This window comes from Heterocephalus glaber, unplaced genomic scaffold (assembly GCF_053883595.1).
Source record: "Heterocephalus glaber isolate CG9 unplaced genomic scaffold, H.glaber_assembly_v1.0 deba00001457, whole genome shotgun sequence".
In the NCBI taxonomy this organism is placed as follows: domain Eukaryota; kingdom Metazoa; phylum Chordata; class Mammalia; order Rodentia; family Bathyergidae; genus Heterocephalus; species Heterocephalus glaber.
In genome coordinates this window covers 101414-123387 of record NW_028258305.1, presented here as the reverse complement: position 1 = coordinate 123387, position 21974 = coordinate 101414, and the positions used below count along the sequence as shown (strand labels likewise).

General features: G+C 39.3%; 1 protein-coding gene across 10 annotated transcripts in view; it reads right to left on the bottom strand.

Annotated features, from left to right (window-relative positions):
• Positions 1 to 21974, bottom strand: part of Aak1 (AP2 associated kinase 1) — a 160484-nt gene that overhangs the window by 62227 nt on the left and 76283 nt on the right. For 9 of the 10 annotated variants that reach the window (XM_087216259.1, XM_087216262.1, XM_087216261.1 and 6 more), the window contains exons 3-5: positions 17597 to 17715; positions 9061 to 9169; positions 7436 to 7578 (exon numbers count right to left, since the gene is read on the bottom strand). In XM_087216259.1, coding sequence (XP_087072385.1) covers positions 7436 to 7578; positions 9061 to 9169; positions 17597 to 17715 — 371 coding nt within the window. Of the gene's footprint in view, positions 1 to 7435; positions 7579 to 9060; positions 9170 to 17596; positions 17716 to 18708; positions 19121 to 21974 lie in introns of those variants that run through there. The other variant, XM_087216263.1, reaches the window with a different exon arrangement.

Sequence of the window (21974 nt, the reverse complement as noted above, 5' to 3'; positions counted from 1 at the left end):
AAGCATTCTTTATCTTACCTAATTTGTCCTTTCTTCAGTTGTTCATTGTCTGCCTACCAAACCCCAGCTATTCTTTAAGACCCTGCTTAAATTCCAACTCCTGAGTAATACTTTCCATGACCATCCTACAAAATATACAGACCCTAGTGTTGACAGGATGGGGTGGGAAAGGCCTGCAGAACAAATCAGGCCATGCCGACTGTCCTACAGCATGTGTGCACTGTCTTTCTGAGCCAGCTTCTATACTGCTGATGCTGGGATGTACATCTAGAAAACTAAAAAGTTAATAACTAATACCAAAACACAAACAAGGCAGTTGTAGGAACCAAAATTACTGCTGGGGGAAGGAGGAAGACTAAGCAGACAAAGTACAGAATGAAATGAACCACACTGGTAACTTGCTAAGAACAGTATTCCCTCTCTGACTACTCTGCCCATTTGTTGGGAGAATCCAAAGAGATCCACCAAGGTGAAATTGCTGGGAAGCAGCCACCTTAGCCATTGCTGTATTCTCCACCTCCTTTCGAGTGTCCATAACTTATAGCTCCTTTGGAAACTGCCAAGGCCAAGCTGGCTACTCTTCTCCTTTGTCACCAACACCAACAAACTACTCAACACCTAACATGGTGTGTGGCAGTAACACTGGGCTTGGGGGCAGAAAAGCTCCAGAACTACTTCTCTTGTTTGACCTGGCCAAATGGGTAACCCTCTTTTGGCTTGTTTCTCATCTGCCAAGCAAAGCTGATAATATTTTCATCATTGTTGATATAAAGAAAGTAAGAGAATGTAGATGAAAGAAAACCTTACATCTTCCTATACATATATGAGATACTACTACCATGCATTTAGGAAAGAAGCATGTTTGAATTTCTACTATGTGCCAAGTACTTTTCTAGATTCTAGGGACAAGGCCATGAAGAAAACAAAAAGCTTAAAGTCCCACTGGGGATAATAAGAAAATAATTACAATTGCTTGGGGGTCACGAATGTCATGAAAAAAATTCTAGCTTGTTAAACATATGTAAGGTGTAGAGGGATGCCTCTAAATAGCCCAGTCAGGGAGGGTCTCTCTGGTGAAGACACCAAAGGCCTGAATGAGGAAGAAGCAGCCATGGACTCTCTGGGGGAAGAACATTCTGAGCAGAAGACAATCAGCACCAAGGCCCCAAGATGGACATGTGCTCAGGGGTCTGAATGTGGAAGTAACCAGTGTCGCTGGACCAGCATGTGTTCATACTGGCACTGTAAAGGGAGCTGAAAGTTGGAGACGGGACATATTACAGTGCTCTCAGGGTTGGGTGGATGATAAGGTGGCCTTTGAGGAAGTAAAGGACTTAGATAAGTGAAACTAACTACAGGAATAAAGAACAGAAGCAAAAGGGAGGATGATGATGATGATGATGATGGTAGCAGCAGCTAACAGCACTTAGTATATACTGATAATGCCTTGTGTATATGTGTGTGTGTGTGTGTGTGTGTTATATACAGTTGGTTTGTTTTTGTTTAGCACTACTGGGCATTGAATCCAGGGTGTCTGTACTAGCTATATCCCCAGCCCTTTTTATTTTTTATTTTGGGACAGGGCCTCACTAAATAGCTAAATTGCCTAGGCTGGGCTTCCCAGAGTGTTGAGATTACAGGCATGTGCCTTTATCACTGGTGCCATGCATTTTTACTTATAGAAGCTTATGTAATCCTTACAAAGCCTTATGTCCTCCTTAACAGATGATAAAAGGGAGGCCAGAGAAGTGACCCAATTTGCCTAAGGTCACAAAGCTGGTAGAACAGGATTTGGGCTCAGGTTCCCCAACTATTGGGACCACGCTCATCCACAATGAAGGAGCAGGGACAGTTCAGACTGGTAAAAGAGAAGGGAACAAAGAAGAAGTGATCAGTAAAGCAGACCAAAGGAAGGCTGGGACAGGCCACTCAGGAGGCATTCAGGACTTCTGAAAGGTCAGCAGCACATGCAAAGAGCCACTTAGGAAAACCACCTTGGCAAGAGGAAGAAAAGAGAAGGGAGACAAGTACGGAAGGTGTGACAGTCCTGTGTGAGGTGACTAGGGCCAGGTCTAGGGTGCAACCACTAATGACAGAAGGGGGGGCAGATTAACATGTTTGCTGTGGGGCAATAATTCACGTCTCACTGCCAGGTGGCTCTTTGGTACATATATGGCTGTCTCATCAGGCGGCATGGGACATCAGGTGCTACATGCCTCCCTATGGGATAGTTATGCATGTACGTACCACTGGTGGGTCAAGCCAGCAGGAACATGTTAAATGAGATCAAGGAGGTAGAGAATCAAGTAGATATTCATACACCACTGTCTGAACACTTCAGAGAATGTACATAGTGACACTGTTTTTGGCAAAACCCCTATAAGCTGAGACTGGTTACTACTGCCTCCGGTCCTCAAATACTTCAGCTCTTTGAGAATTCAATGCTGCTGACCTTATTTCCCAACCTATCAGCTGAAGTGGCTATTAATGTTGTCACTCTCAAACTCTGCTCACAGCTTTAGCTGAAAGGTCTAGAAAGCCACCTCCCACAGACCTCTTCACCGAAAACTTATTGCAAACAGGTATGGCAGGAGAGCATTGTCAGAAAATTTGTCATCACTGGAAAACTTGGAAGAGTCAACGAATGCAGGTTTTCAAACCTGTGTTTCTAAAAATGGGATAAGAATTTTCATCCTATTATACCCCATGAGATCAAAATCTCTTTTATGACAAAAAAAGGCTAAATCTATGACTTTTTCTACCTGAGTGTACTTGTTAAGCCTTAACCTTTTGTTCCCCTTTCTTAAGTGCTTGGACAACCAGCACAGTATAATACAACAAAACAAATAAAAGACAGAAGAGCCTCTGCCTTCATGCCGGTTTGATTACTCAGTTGTGCACAGCAATCACAACCTTTCTGTGGCAAGGATTTTCACTGGTAAAAGGAAAGGGCTGATTTAGGTGAACTTTCCAAATCTATGACCCCATGATCTGAAATGATTTTATTTTCTCAGAGAAATGAAAATTTAAAATGGAGGAAATAATTAAAGGGGGGCAGGAATATGCTTGAGTAGAGATCTACAGAACAGTGTTTCCATTATGGCTATTTTTAGAACAAAAGCTGCTTAAGGACAGGGATGGTTTTCAGCTTATGTCCTACACGTCATGTTGGAAAGAAAGACCTCATCCGAGGCAGGTAGGCAAGAGGGGCTTTCCTTGGTTATACATGATTGGGCAGCCGCATACCCACGGAGGCACTGGCTGATCAAGATCAAGATCCACAACAGCCTTGGCCTGTGCCCTCTCCCCTGTCCCACTGATTTGTACTTGCAGTGGTGCTTCCTCCCCAGAAAGAAAGTCTGTTCGCAGAGGATGGAAAGAGGTAGGTGGGTAGGGACAGATTAAATGAGATTAAGGAGGTAAAGAACCAATTTCTCTGGCCAAGAGGAGAATAAAGAGCTCCTTGCTTCTGGCTACTGTCAGGAATGCAGTGGCTGGTTCCAGCACTGACATGGGGCTCAGAGTAGCTGAGGCTCTGTGATGCAAGGACAGAGCCAGGGAAACAGAAGGTACATGGAGACTTTTCAGTCAGACCTTCGGAAGCCACAGGTGCAGCAGGCAAATGTTACTGCCTACCACACACATATGAGTAGAAATCAACAAAATGTAATCCACAATGAAAACACCTAGGTGGTGCCCAATGTCAGATTTAGGAGGTTTAAAAAGCTCTAATCAAACAACCAGGAGTTAACAACATCAACAGTAGCAACAAGAACTTCTCCACAATATCCACAGTCAAGGCCTCTTCCCACAGCCCCTATGTATGTTCCTATTTACACGGTAGCGAGGAAGGGGAACACAGCCAGGCTCCAGAACCATGGTTGGCAACCTGGGTAAGATGCCACCAGGGAAGCAAGGAGGCAATGTGTTCCTGCACCATCTCCCACCGTGATCCAGTGAGCAGTTCATAGCTTCCCTAGTCAGGGAAGGAAGAGCCTATGCCCTGCTGTCTTAGTCACACCTCAGACTCACTCTGCGTCCCCAAGGTCCTGTCACCAGGGGATGCTAACCCACTCCTCACAGCAGCACTGCTCAATATGGGGCATTGCTATCATGGAAATACACAAACTGGAAAGGAAGGGAGTGATTACCATTTAGACTTCACACAATTTAATAAATGTTTAAAAACTTAAGCTAAGGGACAACTTTATTTAAAAATATAGGAATCATACTCTAAAAGCCTCCATGTGGCTCTTCTGTCTCCTCCCTTGCTCTCACCTCTTAGGCATTTACTGTGCAGGATATAACTAGAGACTGGCACACTCTTTCCTTCAGACACCTAAAAAAATGGACACTGCTCTCTCCACTCAATAAATAAGAAAACTAAGGCTCAGAGAGGCTAAGTGACTTGAGGAACACGCCAAGAAGCCAGAGAAAGAAGAGCCAGAGAAGGAAGAGCTATCTTAGAGTGTGAAGAGACAATCATGAAGGAGCCAATGGCTACAGGGAGAACTGATGAGCTAAAAAGTATCCTTTGCACTTGGCAACTGTGAAGGCAGCTGGGTATGCTCTTCTCTCCCAATTCTGTTGATATCAGTCATATAACACCACAGAATCAGGGGGCAAATATGAACTCTCATGCTGTATCATCCATTAGAATACATACTGAGCCAGGCATGGCAGTGCATGCCTGTAACCTCAGCACTCCAAGAGACTGAGGGAGGATACGAAGAGGCCAAGGATCACAAGAGCCGCAGAAGCAGTGCCCATCAGTCACACTTCTGTCCTATTTCTGTGTCCCTTACTCTTCTCTAAGGCAGGCAGCAGGCAGAGAGGTCAGGTCCTTAAATTTTGGTGCCACTTCTCATTTTAAAATGTAAGTGCTATACTTTGGATCTGGAATGTTCCACAAAAGCTTATATATTTATTTAAGCTTCGTCTCCAGCTTGGTGTTTTGGGATGTCTTAAGAGGGAGAGCTTAGTGGGAGTTCCTTACATCCCTAGGGGCATGCCCTCAAAGGGGACCCTTCCTCTTTTTCTTCCTCACATCTAAACATGAACTGAACAGTTTTGCTCGGCCATGGGCTCCCTGTCTTCCACACGCTCTAAAGCAACAGGCCCAAATGATAATGAGACTGGACCCTCTAAAACTGTGAGCCAAAACAAACCTTTTCTCTTTATGATCCTATTATCTCGGGTATTTCTTACAGTAATGGAAAGTTGACTAACACATAGTAACAGAACTTAACCAAGAATTTCACTCATTTTTAAAGACAACTACGAATAAAGTACCAACACATATTTAGAGCAGTAGCCTGCAGTCACCCTACCCTAGTCTAGAACTGGCCAACCACCAACCTTACCTGACTCCTCATCTCCACATACCTTGCTGTCCTCAGCCCTCCAGCTCTGCTCTGTCTGGAATGTTCTTCAACTCTCTGACTACTCATAGCCCACCAATCCTTCAAAATTCTACTTTTCCAAAAATCCCAACCACTGTTACCTGTTCCCACTGTCTGACCATATATTATATGACTTAATGCTCTTCTACTTATCATTCTCTTCTGTAGAGTTTATTTCACTTCTTCTTGTTTCAAGCCTAAATATTTCATTTGTATCTTCTCACCAACAATACTTTAAAAATCTCAAGGGTGGAAAATATATATACATAAAATTACATATTTGCATTAGGTACATAATAAATATTCATCAAGATGTATTCTTCTTTTTCTTCTCAGAAAAAAAAAGGGCTGTGGGCAGAGGTACATGGGAGAAGGCTGTCTAATGCTTGTGGAGGTCTATGCCTATCTATCTTCCTGTAAGCTAACTGCTTTACCACAGGAGTGTCAGTATGTGCCACCTCTAACCCATAAGGGTGGCTGAAAACAAGGACAATTAACAAGTACTAGTAAGGGTCAGGAAAAAGTGGAAGCACTACATATTGCTGATACAACAGTGTAGCTATTTTAGAAAACATTTTGAACATTCCTCAAAAAGCTAAAATATAGTTATCATATGACCCAGCAATTCTACTCGTAGGTATACACCTACGAGAATTCAAAACGTAAGTCCACACAAGAACTAGTATACAAATATTCATGGCAGCATTATTCATAATACCCAAAAAGTAGAAAACAACTCAAATGTCCATCAATGAATTAAAGGATAAACAAAACAAAATGTGTCATATCCATACAACAGAACATTACGTAGCTATGAAAATAAAGTGCCAATAAATGCAAAAACATAGATGAAGCTTAATATGCTAAGTGAAAGAAGTCAGACCTAAGAGGTCACCTAAGTCCATCAATATGAAATGTCCAGAATAAGAAAATACATAAACACAGAAATTGATTAGTGGGAGTGAAGGCTGGGTTAAGGGAGGGGAACGAGGAGTAATTATTAATAGATACAGCACTTTGGAAGACGATGAAATGTTCTGTAATTAGACAGTGATGTTTTGCCCAGCCTTAAAAATATAGTAAAAATTGCTGAAAGGTGAATTTTATGGAATGTGACCTGTACATCAATTGTTTGAAAAAATAAAAGTATGCTGCTATGCTCATTTAGAGAGTACAAAAATAACATGAGTCACTTATTAAGATACAAATTCCTGGACATTCCTGACATTACTACCAAAATTCTAGGCTAAAAGAGTCAGTGTGGAACCTACCAGCCTGCATTTAACAAGCACAATCGGGGACACAGGTTATTAGCCATGAAACATGTTTCTTGAAGCACAGATATAATGAAAAGAAACTATAATTAGAATCAGAAGAGCTAGATTCAAATTTTGGTACTGTTCTTTCATAGTTATATGACCATAAGAAAGTCACATAGCCTCTCTCCTACTCAGTTTCATCAATTGTAAAATGTACTAAAAAATCTCTTCCTCTAATGAGATAGTGTATATAAACAGTAGCAATAAATGCCACATAGTTGGTGCTCAATAAATGCTAAGCTGAACCCTAATCGGGTGCCAATTCCATTCAACAAATATTGTCAAGTGTCTATAATATGAAAGGCACAGTGCAAAGTAAAGGTAATCAGCAGCACCAATTTAAAAAATAATCGATTAATGATTTTTTGTAAAATGTGAAACAGACTTTAAAAAAAACATGCATTTACAAACAATTTAAAAGAATTTATTATTTTTCATGTCTCTGGAAATGTGAATTTGAGCGTACAGCAAGAAAAGTAAAAACGTTATAGGTTCAGGTATTTGAATTATAATTTCTTGAGGCTACTTAAGTAGCAAAACTGATACTGTACTGTACTTTTTCTTTGTATCTTCTCACCCCAAGAAGAATGTAAGCTTGGCATTAGGGATCATGCTTTAAAATTCTTTCACATCCCCAGAGCATCTACTCCATCCCTGGAATAGAGAAAAAATACTCAGCAAAAAAGCACTTAATAAAATAATGTGGTATGTTACCTTCAGGTCACGGTGGATAATAGGAGTTTTGCACTGATGCAGGCGGGCGACAGCTTCACAGGTGTCACAGAAGATCTGCAGCACTTCATTCTCTGTAAAGCCTGTTTGCAAGCGCTGGTTCATCAGGTTTACCACTTGGCCTCCTGAGAGGGGTACAAAGCAAAGGAGAGGTTATAAACGGTTTTTTTCATTTAGACCAAGAGAAGGAGTGGCTATCCAAAGAGGAGCACCCCAGATGAAAGTAACAGAACTGATAAAGGCAAAGCCAGACTGAACCCCTGTGTCCTCACAGCTTAGGACCTGTTGTTTTTTAACAATCCAATGCTTCCTCTAATGTGTCAAAAACAGTTTGTTCATTTTATAAAGTACCCAGACATAAGTTGCCCTCATAAAGTCTTCAAGATAGTAGGAGAACTGAAAAAATGGTCCTGCTATAGTTCCCTGGTTATACTGTCCCCGTTGTGTAAGAGATGAGGCCGCAACCTCACTCGCCATACTTTTTCATTAGAATCAGATGGTACAACAGACCCAGGAATCAGGAAGAAGACAGCATTACATCTGTGCTTTGGGACTATAATTCTGGCTTCATCACGTACTCCTTGGCCTGTGGAAATGCTACACCAGCATTTCATCTGCAGGATCAAAAGACTAATGACCTCTCTTACAAAATCATCCAGATCTTTGTATTACTGACCAGCCTCTAAACATTTTACTGTCCAAAAAGGAATGGTCAGGAGAAAATGAATGGTCAAGTTCGAATTTGGCAGTGTTTTATAAAATCAGTTAATAGCTAATATAATGAAGGCTGAAATTACTGGTTGATATTACATCTTTGCAATAAACAACATATTTAATTTATAGACAGTATCTTTAAAGGCAGGAAAATGTTAGTGGAACCAAAGGCAATTATAAGACAGTAAGACAATGACTCAAGTTTGTAGGTGGCAGCTGCTTAGGGCAAAAAAGCCAATCCCCAAACAGTGGTTATACGGAATACAGTCAACTCTGTGAACACATTTAATCTACAGTCTGTATTTCTTAGGACAAATGTTGTTTGCAACTGCAAGCTTTCAACTATTTAAACACCCCTGTTAACAGCGGCATTATGTGAATGGGGCCTTACCAGAAATTACAGCTCTAGAGCAAGGAGAGAAAGATCATTTCCATTATACAAAAAGGATTCTTTTACTCAGTAACACAAGGATGACAGTGTGAGTGGGGAAGAGGACATACATATGAGGGGGTGGGGAGGTTGCACTGTTTCTTTGGTCTATCTGGAGTTGGGCCTTTATTATGTGTCTTCATCATTTGTCTTAAAGCATCACAAAGATCACATTCATTCAAATTCTCGTATGTTCTTACTTATATACATGACCAAACCTTTCTAAGTCCACCAAAAACAGGGTTTTGTATCACTTTTAATTGTTTGTGCCACTGTTCCTTGTCATCACAATAACCAAAAGTTTACAGCAAACTCTGTATCTTTTTACTCTCTTAGTCTTTCTATCTGTAAAACCAGAACAACATAGTTTAGCGTAGAAGGCACATTAAATAATATGATCCCTATGCCCTTGATAATCAAAAGACTAGAGAAAAGAATTTAAGAATATGGTTCATGTACATACCTCTACAGAAATCCATCAGAATGAGAACTTCCCATACATCACCGCTGCTCACACTGTTGATACTAGAATCAATGTAACCCACAATGTTCTTGTGCCCTGACAGGTCCCTCTGTGAACAAGAGTTGAGAAACATATTGTCAGTTATAGACACCAATAGGGACAGAATTAGCTAGCCAGTTCCACTAGCACAGATAATTTAAACACACAGAGATAACAATAACAGTGCTGAAAGGTAAGACTGAGAAGCAAGGTCAAGAACAGATTTCTAGCAGTTTTTGAGATTAACAGCCAAATATCCAATAAGGATTCTACTGACCTAATAACCCACAGCCCTCTCTAGAATCTAAAGTCAAAGGCACACAGATACCTACTTGCTCACTGCATCAGTGCTCCATGTAACCCAGAAGCAAAGACTCTTATTTCAAGAAACAATGCACAGGAACCAAGAGAGTGTGTGTAAACTATTTAACACGAAAAAAAAATTATGTTTTTCCTGGTTGTAGAGACAAAAGTGAATTTAACTCAATTTTAAGTGGTTCACATTGTTTTTCTCTCTTTAAGAAAAACATGAAGAGAATAACTACTTTACGAAGCTTTGCAGGGACTTTACAACATCTAGCCTTAAGCATTTTGCTCATAATTAAGCCTTTCAAGCCAACCAACTGGGATATAAGATGGGCATCAGTGGAGCTGCATGTGAACTCAAAGGGCTGCTCATGAGTGTCATTCATACGACAAATATTTACTGAGCACCTCGTGTTAGGACCTGTTAGGAACTGGAAGTTGTCTCACACCTTGGAATAGTCATTTCAAAGTCCATAGAGTCAGATCTTTGCAATGATGAGGTTAGAATCCAAAGTCACTAAGAACTAAGTTAGAGAAAGAAAGACATGAGCAAGCTGAGTAATATTAACACAAACAGGGCCGGGGATGCAGCTCAGTGGTGCTGTGTCTGCTGGGCAAGTGCAAGGTCCTAAGCTTCATTCCCAGTACCGAAAAAAAAATATTAACACAAATACAAAGTAAGATTATTTTAATAAACTGTCTTACTTTAAGCTTAAAAGAATGAATCTGGATCCCTACTTCACATCATATACAAAAATTAACTCAAATTACAGGTGAATGTCTGTAATCTCAGCTGCTCAAGAAGTGGAGGCAGGAGAATCACAAGTTCAGCCTTGACAACTTAGGAAGACCCTGTCTCAAAATAAAAAAGAAAAAGGGCTCAGTATGTAGCTCAGTGGTACAGCAATGGCTTAGCATGTGAAAGGGGTTCAATCCCCAATACTGCAAAAAATAAAAATTAAAACATATCAAAGACCTAAAAATTTCTCACAGGAAACATCCGCAATTCTTTGTGACCTTAGGCTAGGCAACAGGTTCTTAGCTATGATACCTACATCAAAGAGAAAAAGTAATAAATTGCACTTTGTAAAATTTTTTAAATTTGTGTTTCAATGACTCTTTCTTTGAGAAAATTAAGTCATACAATGGGAGAAAGTATGTAAGTCATACATCTGTACTCAGAAGAATATACAAAGTACCCTTACAACTTAACAAAAAGAAAACACTATGGGGCCGGGCATTTAGCTCAGTGGTGCCACTGCCTGCTTCACAAGTGCAAGGTCCTGAGTTCGATCCCCGGTACCAAAAAGAAAGAAAGAAAGAAGAAAAAAAAAAACACTTGTGTAAAAGTTAGCAAAGGATCTGAACAGACAATTTCCAAAGAACATATACAAAAATAGCACACACATGAAAAACATTTAACATCATCAATCATTAAAAATGCAAATCAAAACCACAATCAGATACTACTTCATATCTACTAGGAAGGCTATAATCAAAAACATAAACAATAAAAAATATTGAAAATGTGGAGACTGTAACTCTCATATATTGCTGGTAGGAACATAAAATAATCTGGCAGTCCTTCAAAAAATACAGTTACCATATGAGACAATTCCAGTCCTACGTATATACTCAAGAAAAGGGAAGCATTGTATTCACACAAAAATTTGTGCAAAAATGTTCAAAACAAGTTCGGGCCGGGGATTTAGCTCAGTTGTTCTGGCGCCTGCTGCGCAAATACAAGGTCCCGAGTTCGATCCCCGGTACCAAAAAAAAAAAAAAAAAAATTCATAATAGTCAAAAAGTGCAAATAACCCAAATGTCCACCAACTGATGAACAGATAAATAAAATGTGGTGCAATTATACAATGGAATACGATACAGATGTAAAAAGGAATGAAGTACTGACACATGCTATGACATGGAGAGACCCTGAAAACATTATGCTAAGTGAATGTCAGACATTTCATACATTGAATGGGGCTGGGGATTTGGCTCAGTGGTTTCACCGCCTGCTGTGCAAGCGAAAGGACCTGAGTTCGATCCCCGGTACCAAAAAAACAAAACAAAACAAAAAAACAAACAAAAATGATGAGAAATGGAAAAAATGGAAATAAAGTCTTTGTAAATAGGGAAGGGTGGAGGGGGTGAAGGGAGGGCTAGGAAGGGGAAAAAATAAGAACCAAGATGCATAAAAGGTACAATTCCCAATGAGAAATGTAATTGTGTTGTATACCTAAAATGTACCAATAAAAGAATTTAACAACAACAAAAAAAATACCCTGAATGAGTACATTTATACGAAATGGCCATAACATGTAACAGGAAGTAAATTATTGGTTACTGGGGTTAAGAAGAGGGAACAAGGGGAGTGACTACTAACTGATAAAGGGTTTCCTTTGGGAGCGATAAAAATGTGTTTTGCAACTAGACAGTGTTGAGGTTTGCACAATCGTGTGCATCTACTAATAACTGTTGAGCCATATGGTTTAAAAGGATGATTTTTTTTTTTTACAGAATGTGAATTTTAACTCTATACACAACAAAAAAGTAATATGACAAGTAAATTTTGTTAAAAGTAAACATACAGTGGAAGAAAAGAAAAACAAAAAGAAGCCCTTTGAGCAGCACCGAATTCTCACTATATCTTTTTTTTTTTTTTTTGGTACCTGGGATTGAACTCAGGACCTTTTGCTTGGAAGGCAGACGGCGGCAACACTGAGCTAAATCCCCGGCCCCGCTATATTCTTTTGACAAGTTGTTCTCTCAGAATAATGCCACTTCCTTAGGCCCTCAGTCCATCTGTACAAAAGTGTTTAACAGTTCTTGCTTATAATCCAGTTAAAACTTTCTACCTCCTGATTTTCTAAATGGTACTCTAGAGCAAAACTAGTAAGTCTATTTTTTCACTCCCTAAAGAGATAAAATACAATTATTTAGACTAAGTCTTCTTGTTTCTATGTTACACAGCCCTACTTCCTTCAATAGGATCTTTTTTCCCCCCGTACTAGGGATCAAACCCAGAGGCTCTCTATGACTGAGCTACATTCCCAGCCCAGCCCCCCTGTTTTATTTTGAGATAGGATCTAGCTCAATTGCCCAGGCTGGGCTCAAACTTGCATCCTCCTAACTCAGTCTCCCACAGTACAAGGATTATAAGCATGTGCTACTATGCCAGCTTTTTATAGGATTTTTAAGACCATTTTGGTTGCTATGAATGGCCCTACGAAATGAATGAAGTACTCCATGCCTAGTCTGATTCATGCCGAGTAAACCAGTACCACCACCTTCTATAATTCTATTAATGTAGTTAAAAATTACATTCTTTTTTCTTTTGGCAGTCACTTTACACTACACATTCACACTGAGTTAATTTACCACTTAAATGTCTAAGTCTTTTTCCATTCATGCTGTTTTTAATCTTGCCTCCCCTGAACTATACTCATGAAGTTGATTAAAATAAAATAAAAATCCAAGTACACAACTTTACCTTATTTCATCTCATTAGATTCAGTCCACTGCTCCCATCTGTAAGCATCATTCTATCACCCAAGATAGGTGTTATATCTTCCAAGTTTATATTAAGTACCTACTTGTTAAATGTCTTTTTTTTCTTTAACCAAGTTATTTGTTAAATGTAAAATAACATTAACGTTGTTACAGTGCTTTTTTTTTTTTTGAAAATTTCCTCCAGATTAATGTCAGGCTATTGATCAGAAATCCTGATAACCAGTAACAATTATACCTAACTGTAGCAGTAACCAGCCTAGACCCTCCATCTTGCTCACAGATCTCTGATGAGTGTCCTTATCAAGAACTTGGCAAAAATCCCCAGACACTGGATTTACTACATACGCCCCCAACCCAAAAAGCTCCTAAAGCAAGACAAAATGTTGATGTGACATGGCCTGTACTTACTGAACTTCAGGGCTCTTTGGAGCCTGCTTACTCATCCAAGTGACTAAAAAAACAACTTAAAGTTTAACTTTATTGTGTTCAATGGGTAGTATATTAACATCCAAATAGAACAAAATATTAACAATTACCTTCTACTTCTGTTCCCGTCACCCTAGAGAACCCTCCCCCCCTTCAGTGTTTTTCTTCCAAGAAAATCAAATTCAAAATATGTATTAGGTACATACACACACCAACTTCCTTACACTAAAGATAACATCAAAGAGTCTTTTAAAATAATCTGCTCCAGGCCAGGGAGTTAGCTCAGTGGTTTCGCCACCTGCTGTGCAAGCGCAAGGACCCGAGTTCGATCCCCGGTACCAATAATAATAATAATAATAATAATAATAATAATAATAATCTGCTCCAGATTCTTGCCTCATATAAAACCTGAGCTCCCTACTGTACAGAATCTACCTTCCTCCCTTTTGGGAATATGAAAACATTTGCCTGCCTTGAATTGTCTAATCTCTCTTCTGTTCTAAGTAAGTCTTCAAACATCACCAGGGGCAGCGCAAAGTCCTCATTATCAAGCTCAATGAAGATGTAACTCATTTGGGCCAGGTGATGTGAACACAGAGCAGTGCTTAACACATCTTAAGGTTTAGATCTTTCCTATCTCTCTTCTTACCCTTTTAAATCTGAAAATAATTATTATCTTTTCCTGCCTTCAGGCAAACAGGCCAGAAGTCCCACTTCCAACTGTCCATCAGAAATCAGAATCCTTTTGGTTCTCTCAGACCACAAATCCCAGATGTATCAAAGGACACACACCAGACTCTAGCAGATAGCATTTATCAAAATAAAATGTGAAGCCACTCTAGTGAAATCAGTTCTCCCTGCATTTGGGTGTAGCATACCCATCCTTCCACTGTAAGTACAGAGAGAATTCTTCATCTTGAATACTCACACACAAGCCTTTGCATGTTAGAAACATGTTACATCTCCCAATTCTCTTCACAATTCTTATAATTCCTGAGAGGGATGGGGATGGGATATGGCTCCTACTTGAGAGAAATCTCAACTTAAGTGGAGTTAAAAACACATAGAATTACAAATCAAAACTGGTAGGACACTAAAACAAAACAACTTCTTAAAGCACAAACTTAACCTGAGTGGATGCATTCCTCAAACATACAAAATATCACAATTTACTCGTATGAAATAAATACTCAACAGCCCTATAACAATTAAGGAAACTAAATTTGAAATTTAAAACTTCTAAAAGAGAAATCCCCAGGCCCATGTGGAGAATTCTACCAAAAGCTTAAAGAGGAATCAACACCAATTCTACACAATCTCTTCCAGAGCACAGAGGAGGGGACACTCCCCAATTAACAGTATAGAGACTTTACTACCCTGATACCAAATAGATCTAACAAAAAAGTGAGGCAAAGGGAATGGCTAGGTCACAGCAAAGGCAAACCTTTTAGAGCTTTCAATGATACAAACAGCCTGCTGTGCCACATGTGCCACAGGTTCACCCCCACAGCAGGTCAAATTAAGTTAGTCCCAGTGAGCAACCAGTCCAGATTCCAACAAGTCAGAAGACCAAGGGAAAAATCTTCAAGATGACAAAACAGAAAACACTAAACATATCTAAATATTCAAAAAGCAATTCACACAATTTAGGTTTGGGGATTACATTGTTAAAAAGTACATGGAAAACTAAGACCAAAGGAAGAAAAATAAAACAATTATTAATTCTAGTGAAAATAGAGTTAAATGAATAAGGCATACTAATCACTGTCCACTAGAACATTCAGCAAGAACAGTTCTTACATAATAATAAAAAACAAATATTAACACAACCAATGCATGGTCAAAATTTACTGGTATTCTGGAAGAATGGGGGATGAGAATGCTGCAAGCATTTAGGGAAAGTGCTATGCAGGGGATCAAAGAGAGCTAAATCTTTACCTCCCACAGCAGCTAATGCCTAAAATGGAGGAAAATTCAAGAACTAGAAATACTAGTATGTTATTCAGAAACATATCAAAAGAATCAACTAAGTGGTTGCCTCTGGAATGCTGAAATGGCATAGGATACCCTTGGGGTTACCTGGCTATTTTTATTTTATTTTGTTTTTTGGTACCGGGGATCAAACTTGGGTCCTTGTGCTTACAGGGCAGGCAGCGGAACCACTGAGCTAAATCCCCAGCCCACTTGGCTATTTTTAACAAGCTCAGTTCAACTATTTGATTATATAAGCCCTAAAAACTTAAACTAAATTAAAACAATATAAAACTATCACAGCTAATAAAACTTGAGCCCATGTAACTTAATTCCTACTCAGGTCTATTAATTTGTGAGTTTCTATGAACCTGTGTTTCTTTAGCTCCTCAACTACAATAACTGCCTAGTTTAAAGTAAGTCCTCCAAGGCCAGGGATTCAGCTCAGTGGTTTCGCCACCTGTTGCGCAAACACAAGGACCCGAGTTCGATCCCCGGTACCACAAAAAAAAAAAAGAATGGAACAAGGAGGAGGGAGGTGGAAGAGTAATGAGAAATATCCAGAAAACCCACTGGGTGTGTGAAAAGAGACATAGCAAGAAGGGTAGCTTGGAGCCATGTGTCAGGGGAGTGGGAAGGCTACCTGGTCTTGAGCTTTGGGGGTTGGATTGATTTAGCAGTGGTAACAGTTCTTTCCCAGACAGTGTCAGCTTTCTAGAATTCATAGTACACCAGGTTCTCTACTATCCTGAGTTTTTCTTTCAGTAGCCCAAGTGCAGTATTAGTTACTCTCACAAGTCTCTGAAAGGGTGACCCCACAAAGGAAGGACAGGGGCAAGCAAAGCCTGGTGAAATCCCACAAGGATACCACCACCTCATTTTTGGATCTCTTTTTGCTCTTTACAAAAGCATTAAAACAATGGGCACAAAGAAATTATCTTTAGGTAAACATATGTATCTGTTATTGCCACTGTTCATGCATTTATTTCACCCAAAGTTTATTAAGTCATTTGCTAAATGTCAAGCACTATATAAGGGTATAAAGTTTCTGATTATAAAGAATTTATTTTCCAATGGCAGAATTATTTAAAACAACAGGTTAAACAATAGTTGGTTTAAACAAAAGTACTACAGAAACACAAAGGAATGAAAGACTACTTATTTAATGTTTTTATTATGTATAATATCACACAGCCAGAAAACTCCCATAGTCACCACTCTGTTTTGATCATCAACTCATGGCCAGTCTTGTTTCTCTTCTACATCCACTTACAGTCTTCAAGACATCACACTGTTTTACCTCGAAATATTTCAGTATGCATCTCTAATGCACAGGGACTCTTTCTTTAAACATAATAAGGCCGGGGATTTAGCTCAGTGGTTTCGCCGCCTGTTGCACAAGCGCGAGGACCTGAGTTCGATCCCCGGTACCAAAAAAAAAAAAAATAGCAAATCTCATAAATATAATAAAAATATGAATCTTGATGAGTTCTGAAAAACTGATGTTTAATTAATTGTATGTATATAATTAACATATACAATAGGTACATGTATGCGTGTGTAATTTATACAATGTATATATAATCAACATATAATAACACACAGATAATGTGTTCAATTGAGTTCTGGTGACCATATACCTGTGTGACTGTTACTTAAAATGATACATTTCCATGGCCCAGAAAGTTCTCATATTCCCCCTTTTCTGGCCAGTTTTCCAACCCAGAAAACCACATTCTGATTTTATTGCCAATGATCGATTTTAACTGTTCTTCAGACTGTCACAAATGGAATTGTTCGAGTTTATACAAGCTTTTTTAGGTTTTGGCCTAAACAGGTGGAAAATGTTCCAAGTAGAAACTCCATGCACAAAATACAAAGTTGTATAGGGATATGTTCACGAAATGCTGACCTCAGGAGGGTTGAAGACTGGGAGAGGAGACTGGTAACTAAGAAGACAAAGCTACAAAAGAAGGCTCTTTGGAAAGTTAGGGTTTCCAGATTAAAGTTTTCTGCATACTAAGTTATAAAATAAGCTTTTCCCAATGTCTCAAATTATTTCTCTAACATAAAACTTGGTCCATTGTCTCAAAGTGCTTGTTTTTGCTCAACCTTCAGCTGAGGGTAACCTAGGCAAGACTATCCCCTGGTTGTTCACTCCCATCTGGCCAGAGGCCTCACTGCCATGAGGCACCCTGAACGTCCACCTGTGGCATTCTTCTGCTAGGGCAGTCTCTACCTCCATTTCCATATAGAGTCTAGGTTCAAGGGGAAGCCTTACCATGATCTGGATTTCCCTCTTGCACACCTGGAGATCATGCTCATTGTTGACAAACATGCGTTTCAAGGCACATTTCATCCCATTGCTTGTCCTCACCAGAAACACGATAGCAAATCCACCTGTGAGAGAAGCACACATATGAGCTCTTTTCAGTCAGATTCAAAAAAAATCATGGTGGGTGCAGGTTGCTGCTGTCACTGTTGTTAATGGTACTGATGCCCCTGTCAGCCAGTCCTTAAGGTTGGCTTGGCCCAGAAGGCATTCTTAGGTTCCTGCGACTCAGACATATGACTTGTGGGACTGGGTGCAAGAGTCAGAGAAATATTCCTAAACAGTTATCCCAGAATCAAGGAAGAACAGTGATTATCTTCCAAAGAATCCACAAATAAACAGATGAATGAACAGAAAAAGCAAAAAGATCCAGCTACATTCCATCTACTGTGCAAGATATTCTCATGCTCTTGTTAAATTCATAGCACAATCCTGTGAGGTTGGGGTTATCATCCCTAGTAAAACAATAACTAGCTGAAGAAAACAAAGGCTCAAAGGAGATTTGATTCAAACCAAGGTTTTGTTTGTTTTGTTTTGCTTTTAACTTAAGTCCAGGACTCTTTCTCTCACAGAGGCTAGAAAATTATTTTAATAACTGCTATTATAAACAGTTATCAATTTATTTCAACAATCTCCTTTTCTTCTCACCCTTCCTCACTTTACCCTTCAATTCAAATCAACAGAGCTTGAAGACTTTTCCCGCTCTTCCTGTTCTGAGGGCTATTAAGAAGATGCAGTACAAGATACAGTATGAGAGTGCTCTTCTACCTAGCATACTTTAGGGCTCAGTTATTGGGTGTACATTTTAAAATCTGCAGTAACCTTTCTTTAGAAAACACTTCACAATTCATTAACAGAAATTTATACAACTCTAATAGGAATTTACAAATGTCCTAGTATTTGTTAACCTCTAGAGTTCCACAAATTCTTAGAACTCTTAGCCTCAACCTCACTTCCAAAGCATTGTATGATGTGTTCAATGACACTGTTAAGAGGATTAGACAGACAAGGTGGAGAAAAGCTGTTAAAGTTGAAGGCTTTGGAACAAGCAGCAGTTATACCGTATACTCAGTCCATCTGCCTGCCTTGTCCACCACATTATTTAGCTTGCACATCTTGTTCACTGTCACTGTGCAGCAAAAAAAAAAAAGAAGAAGAAGAAGCAATCACTAGGCTATTCCATCCACAAAGATGGTCATGAATAAGACGGAAGTGAACACAGAAGGAAGTCATCAGTATAGGAACTTGAATTGGGGGTATAATTTAGTATTGGGGCTTGCAGCCACCTGCAAAAACTTGTATAGATCAATAAGCAGCCATCACTGAAATCTCCAGCCTCTAGGAAATAACACTTGAGAACTGATGATGCTATTCTAATTCTCCTGACCCTCGGTGGCACTTCAGTAGCTGTCTATGGCATTTCCTACTGTAACATTACAGTAATTAACATTTTGCAAGTTAACTTGAGTAAGATCAAATTCCTTACAACCAAAATGAGCCTTAATCATAAAGCATTGTTCCATGATGTCATAAAATACATACATGGGGCCAGGGATTTAGTTCAGTGGTTGCACCACCTGCTGCGCAAGTGCAAGGACCTGAGTTCAATCCCCGGTACCAAAAAAAAAAAAAAAAAATTAATGAACTCAAATGTCATAAATGTGCATTGTGATAATAATTTAGCAGAGAATGCATTTTGTATATTTTCTTTCACTATGTTCTGCAGTACTCAAGATATTTACCATGCAACCTTTAATTTTAACTACACGTTTCTAATCCTCTAATCTAATCTCTAATCAAGAATATTTTCCATTTTCTTATAATACATTAAACTGCTCCATTATCAATTTTAATTCCAGAATTTTGAGTAGTTTTTAAACCACTTAGCATTGAAATTAAGATGCTTCTCTCTCCCCCTCCCCTTTTACACACACACACATATTATCTAAATTCTAAGATGTATATCTTTTATATTTAATTTTTAGGATATCAGAATTTGTCTTATAATAAAAATGTAGATTTAATGCAATGGTATTTGTCTCTTTTTCCAAAAAGTCATTAAAATCATGAGTGCATTCTGCAATTATTTGGAATCAGGGAAAGTGGTAGTACAGATTATGAAATTTCTATTTATATCCATAAGTGATTCATACATAGTCCAAGTAGGTCTCATTTTATGGATATTTTTAATGTTTAAAAAAATCATAGAACTACAGACTTTGCACCAGTAATATTAAGTCCTACAGAGCATTAAGTCCAAGAATTTTGCTTTACATGAAGAAAAACCAAGTGAGAGAAGGACCCGAGTTTGATCCCCGGTACCAAAAAAAGAAAAAGAAAAACCAAGTGAGGCTCAGGAGTTCCATAACTAGTTAGGGGCAGAACCTGGAGCGGTGCCATTCTCCTGACTATCCAAAAAATGTTCTTTCTACTTCACCTATTGTAGAGAAAACCCATGTTAATACCCTTTTAGATAATAAGAAGATATCTGACAGTGCTGCATAACAAAAATTGGAACTGGGTATTTCCTTTATTGGAAATAAGTAACTTTCATTTTACCAAAATGACACGGCACATGTTCCCTGAAGTTAAAGATGACTTGCATATAAACTCCAAAATATACATACAAGTACTAGCTCATACACTATCATAGTTTTTGCCTTTCTTGCATAAAGAGGATTTGATGGAATATTTCCCCACCCAGCATTTGTATACGTTTTAAAGGCATTTTTAAAGGCATTTCAATGTGTGATCCTGGCACCACAAAAAATAAATCAGTCCTTTTAGAAGCAGGTTGATGGTGCTGCAATTTGAGATAACTGCCACCAGATGGGACCAAAGTAGTAAGAGATAGGAGCAGGGCAGTTAGCAAGACGACTTTTCCAGCCAGGATGGATAAAACAGGTCACTTACCTCGCCATCCTGCAAGCACAACTGGTTGGGAAAGGCCAGACCAGATTCTCAAAGCCTATGACCATGATAAATCGAAAAGCAAAGCAATGAATTACTATGTCTAACACAGAAGCACATTATTAAAAGCATCTATGTCTATAAAAGGGTTTAACTGTGGGTGAAAAGGATTTAAATCATGAATTCAAAATTGAAGCTTAGTAGTATGTTATTCCAAAAATATGGCCACTGTCACTGTGTCATTGGCCAAACAGAGGTGTAAATTACTAGGTCAGAAGATGGAGGGGAGATACCACCCATGCTATTTCTCAAGCACTGGTCATACATAGATCAGGGTAAAGACTCTCAGCCAGAGCTAAGGAGGGTCCAGGCTATTACAGAAGGAGCTGTCAATAGAGATGCTTATTTCAGACCAAGCTGCATCCCAAGATCTTGGTTAAATGGAAAAATCTAGAGCTAAGGTAAGGATGGTTCGGACAGAGGTTAAGAAAATCTAACTCGCCTGTGCTAGTCTCTCTGCCTACTGGCATTCAGTGAAACACTAAAATAATCTCATCCATGAATTTACTGAATCACAAAAGGCAAAAGGATCTAATCTGTTAGGTGAAGCAAGTAAGTGAAGTAGGCATGATAATTTTGAAACAGTCATACTTCATCTATTACATATGTTGGGATGTTTTTTACTTACACAAAGAAACATACTGTTATGGTTTGGGTCTGGATGTCCCCCCAAAGCCTCATTCAGTCAGAGGTAGCTGAATCTGGAATATGAGGCTGGGATTAAGGGTGTGTGATTACTAAACCACTACATGTGAGTGAGTGGTTTAGCACCACACTAATCCCGGTAGTGTGGATGAGGTAAAAGAGGCAGAAAGATGCAGCAAAGCAAGCTCTCTTGTAGCCTTTGCTACCTTGTGTGCACCATGTTGTTTCTTCTCTGCAATTCCTGCCTTGGAGCCAGCCAATTGTGGACTGAAACCTCTACAAACTGTAGGCCAAATAAACCCTTTTCCCCTCTAACTTTGGATGTCGGGTATTTTGTCTCAGCAACGAGAGAAAAGTAACTAACACATACTTTCTCCCATTTCCCCTGAAATATATAGCACTCTTGGTCTAACACTCCCTAATTTGTGATGAATACGTAGATGGGTATTCACAATCCACTATGAGGTTAGAGATTTTGTCTGTTTAGTTCCCCTCTGGATCATCATCCCCTGGAACAGAGCAGGCAACAGAGTACGGTGGTGCTTTGGAACACTAATGTGTCTGACCTACGTGCCACACTACGCAGTTGTTGCCATGTAGGAATATGGACTTGGTTTTGTCAGCAATGTTAATCTCCCCCCTCCCCCAACACTACTGGGGATCGAACTCATGACCTTGTGCTTGCCAGGCAGGCGTGATGCCACTGAGCTAC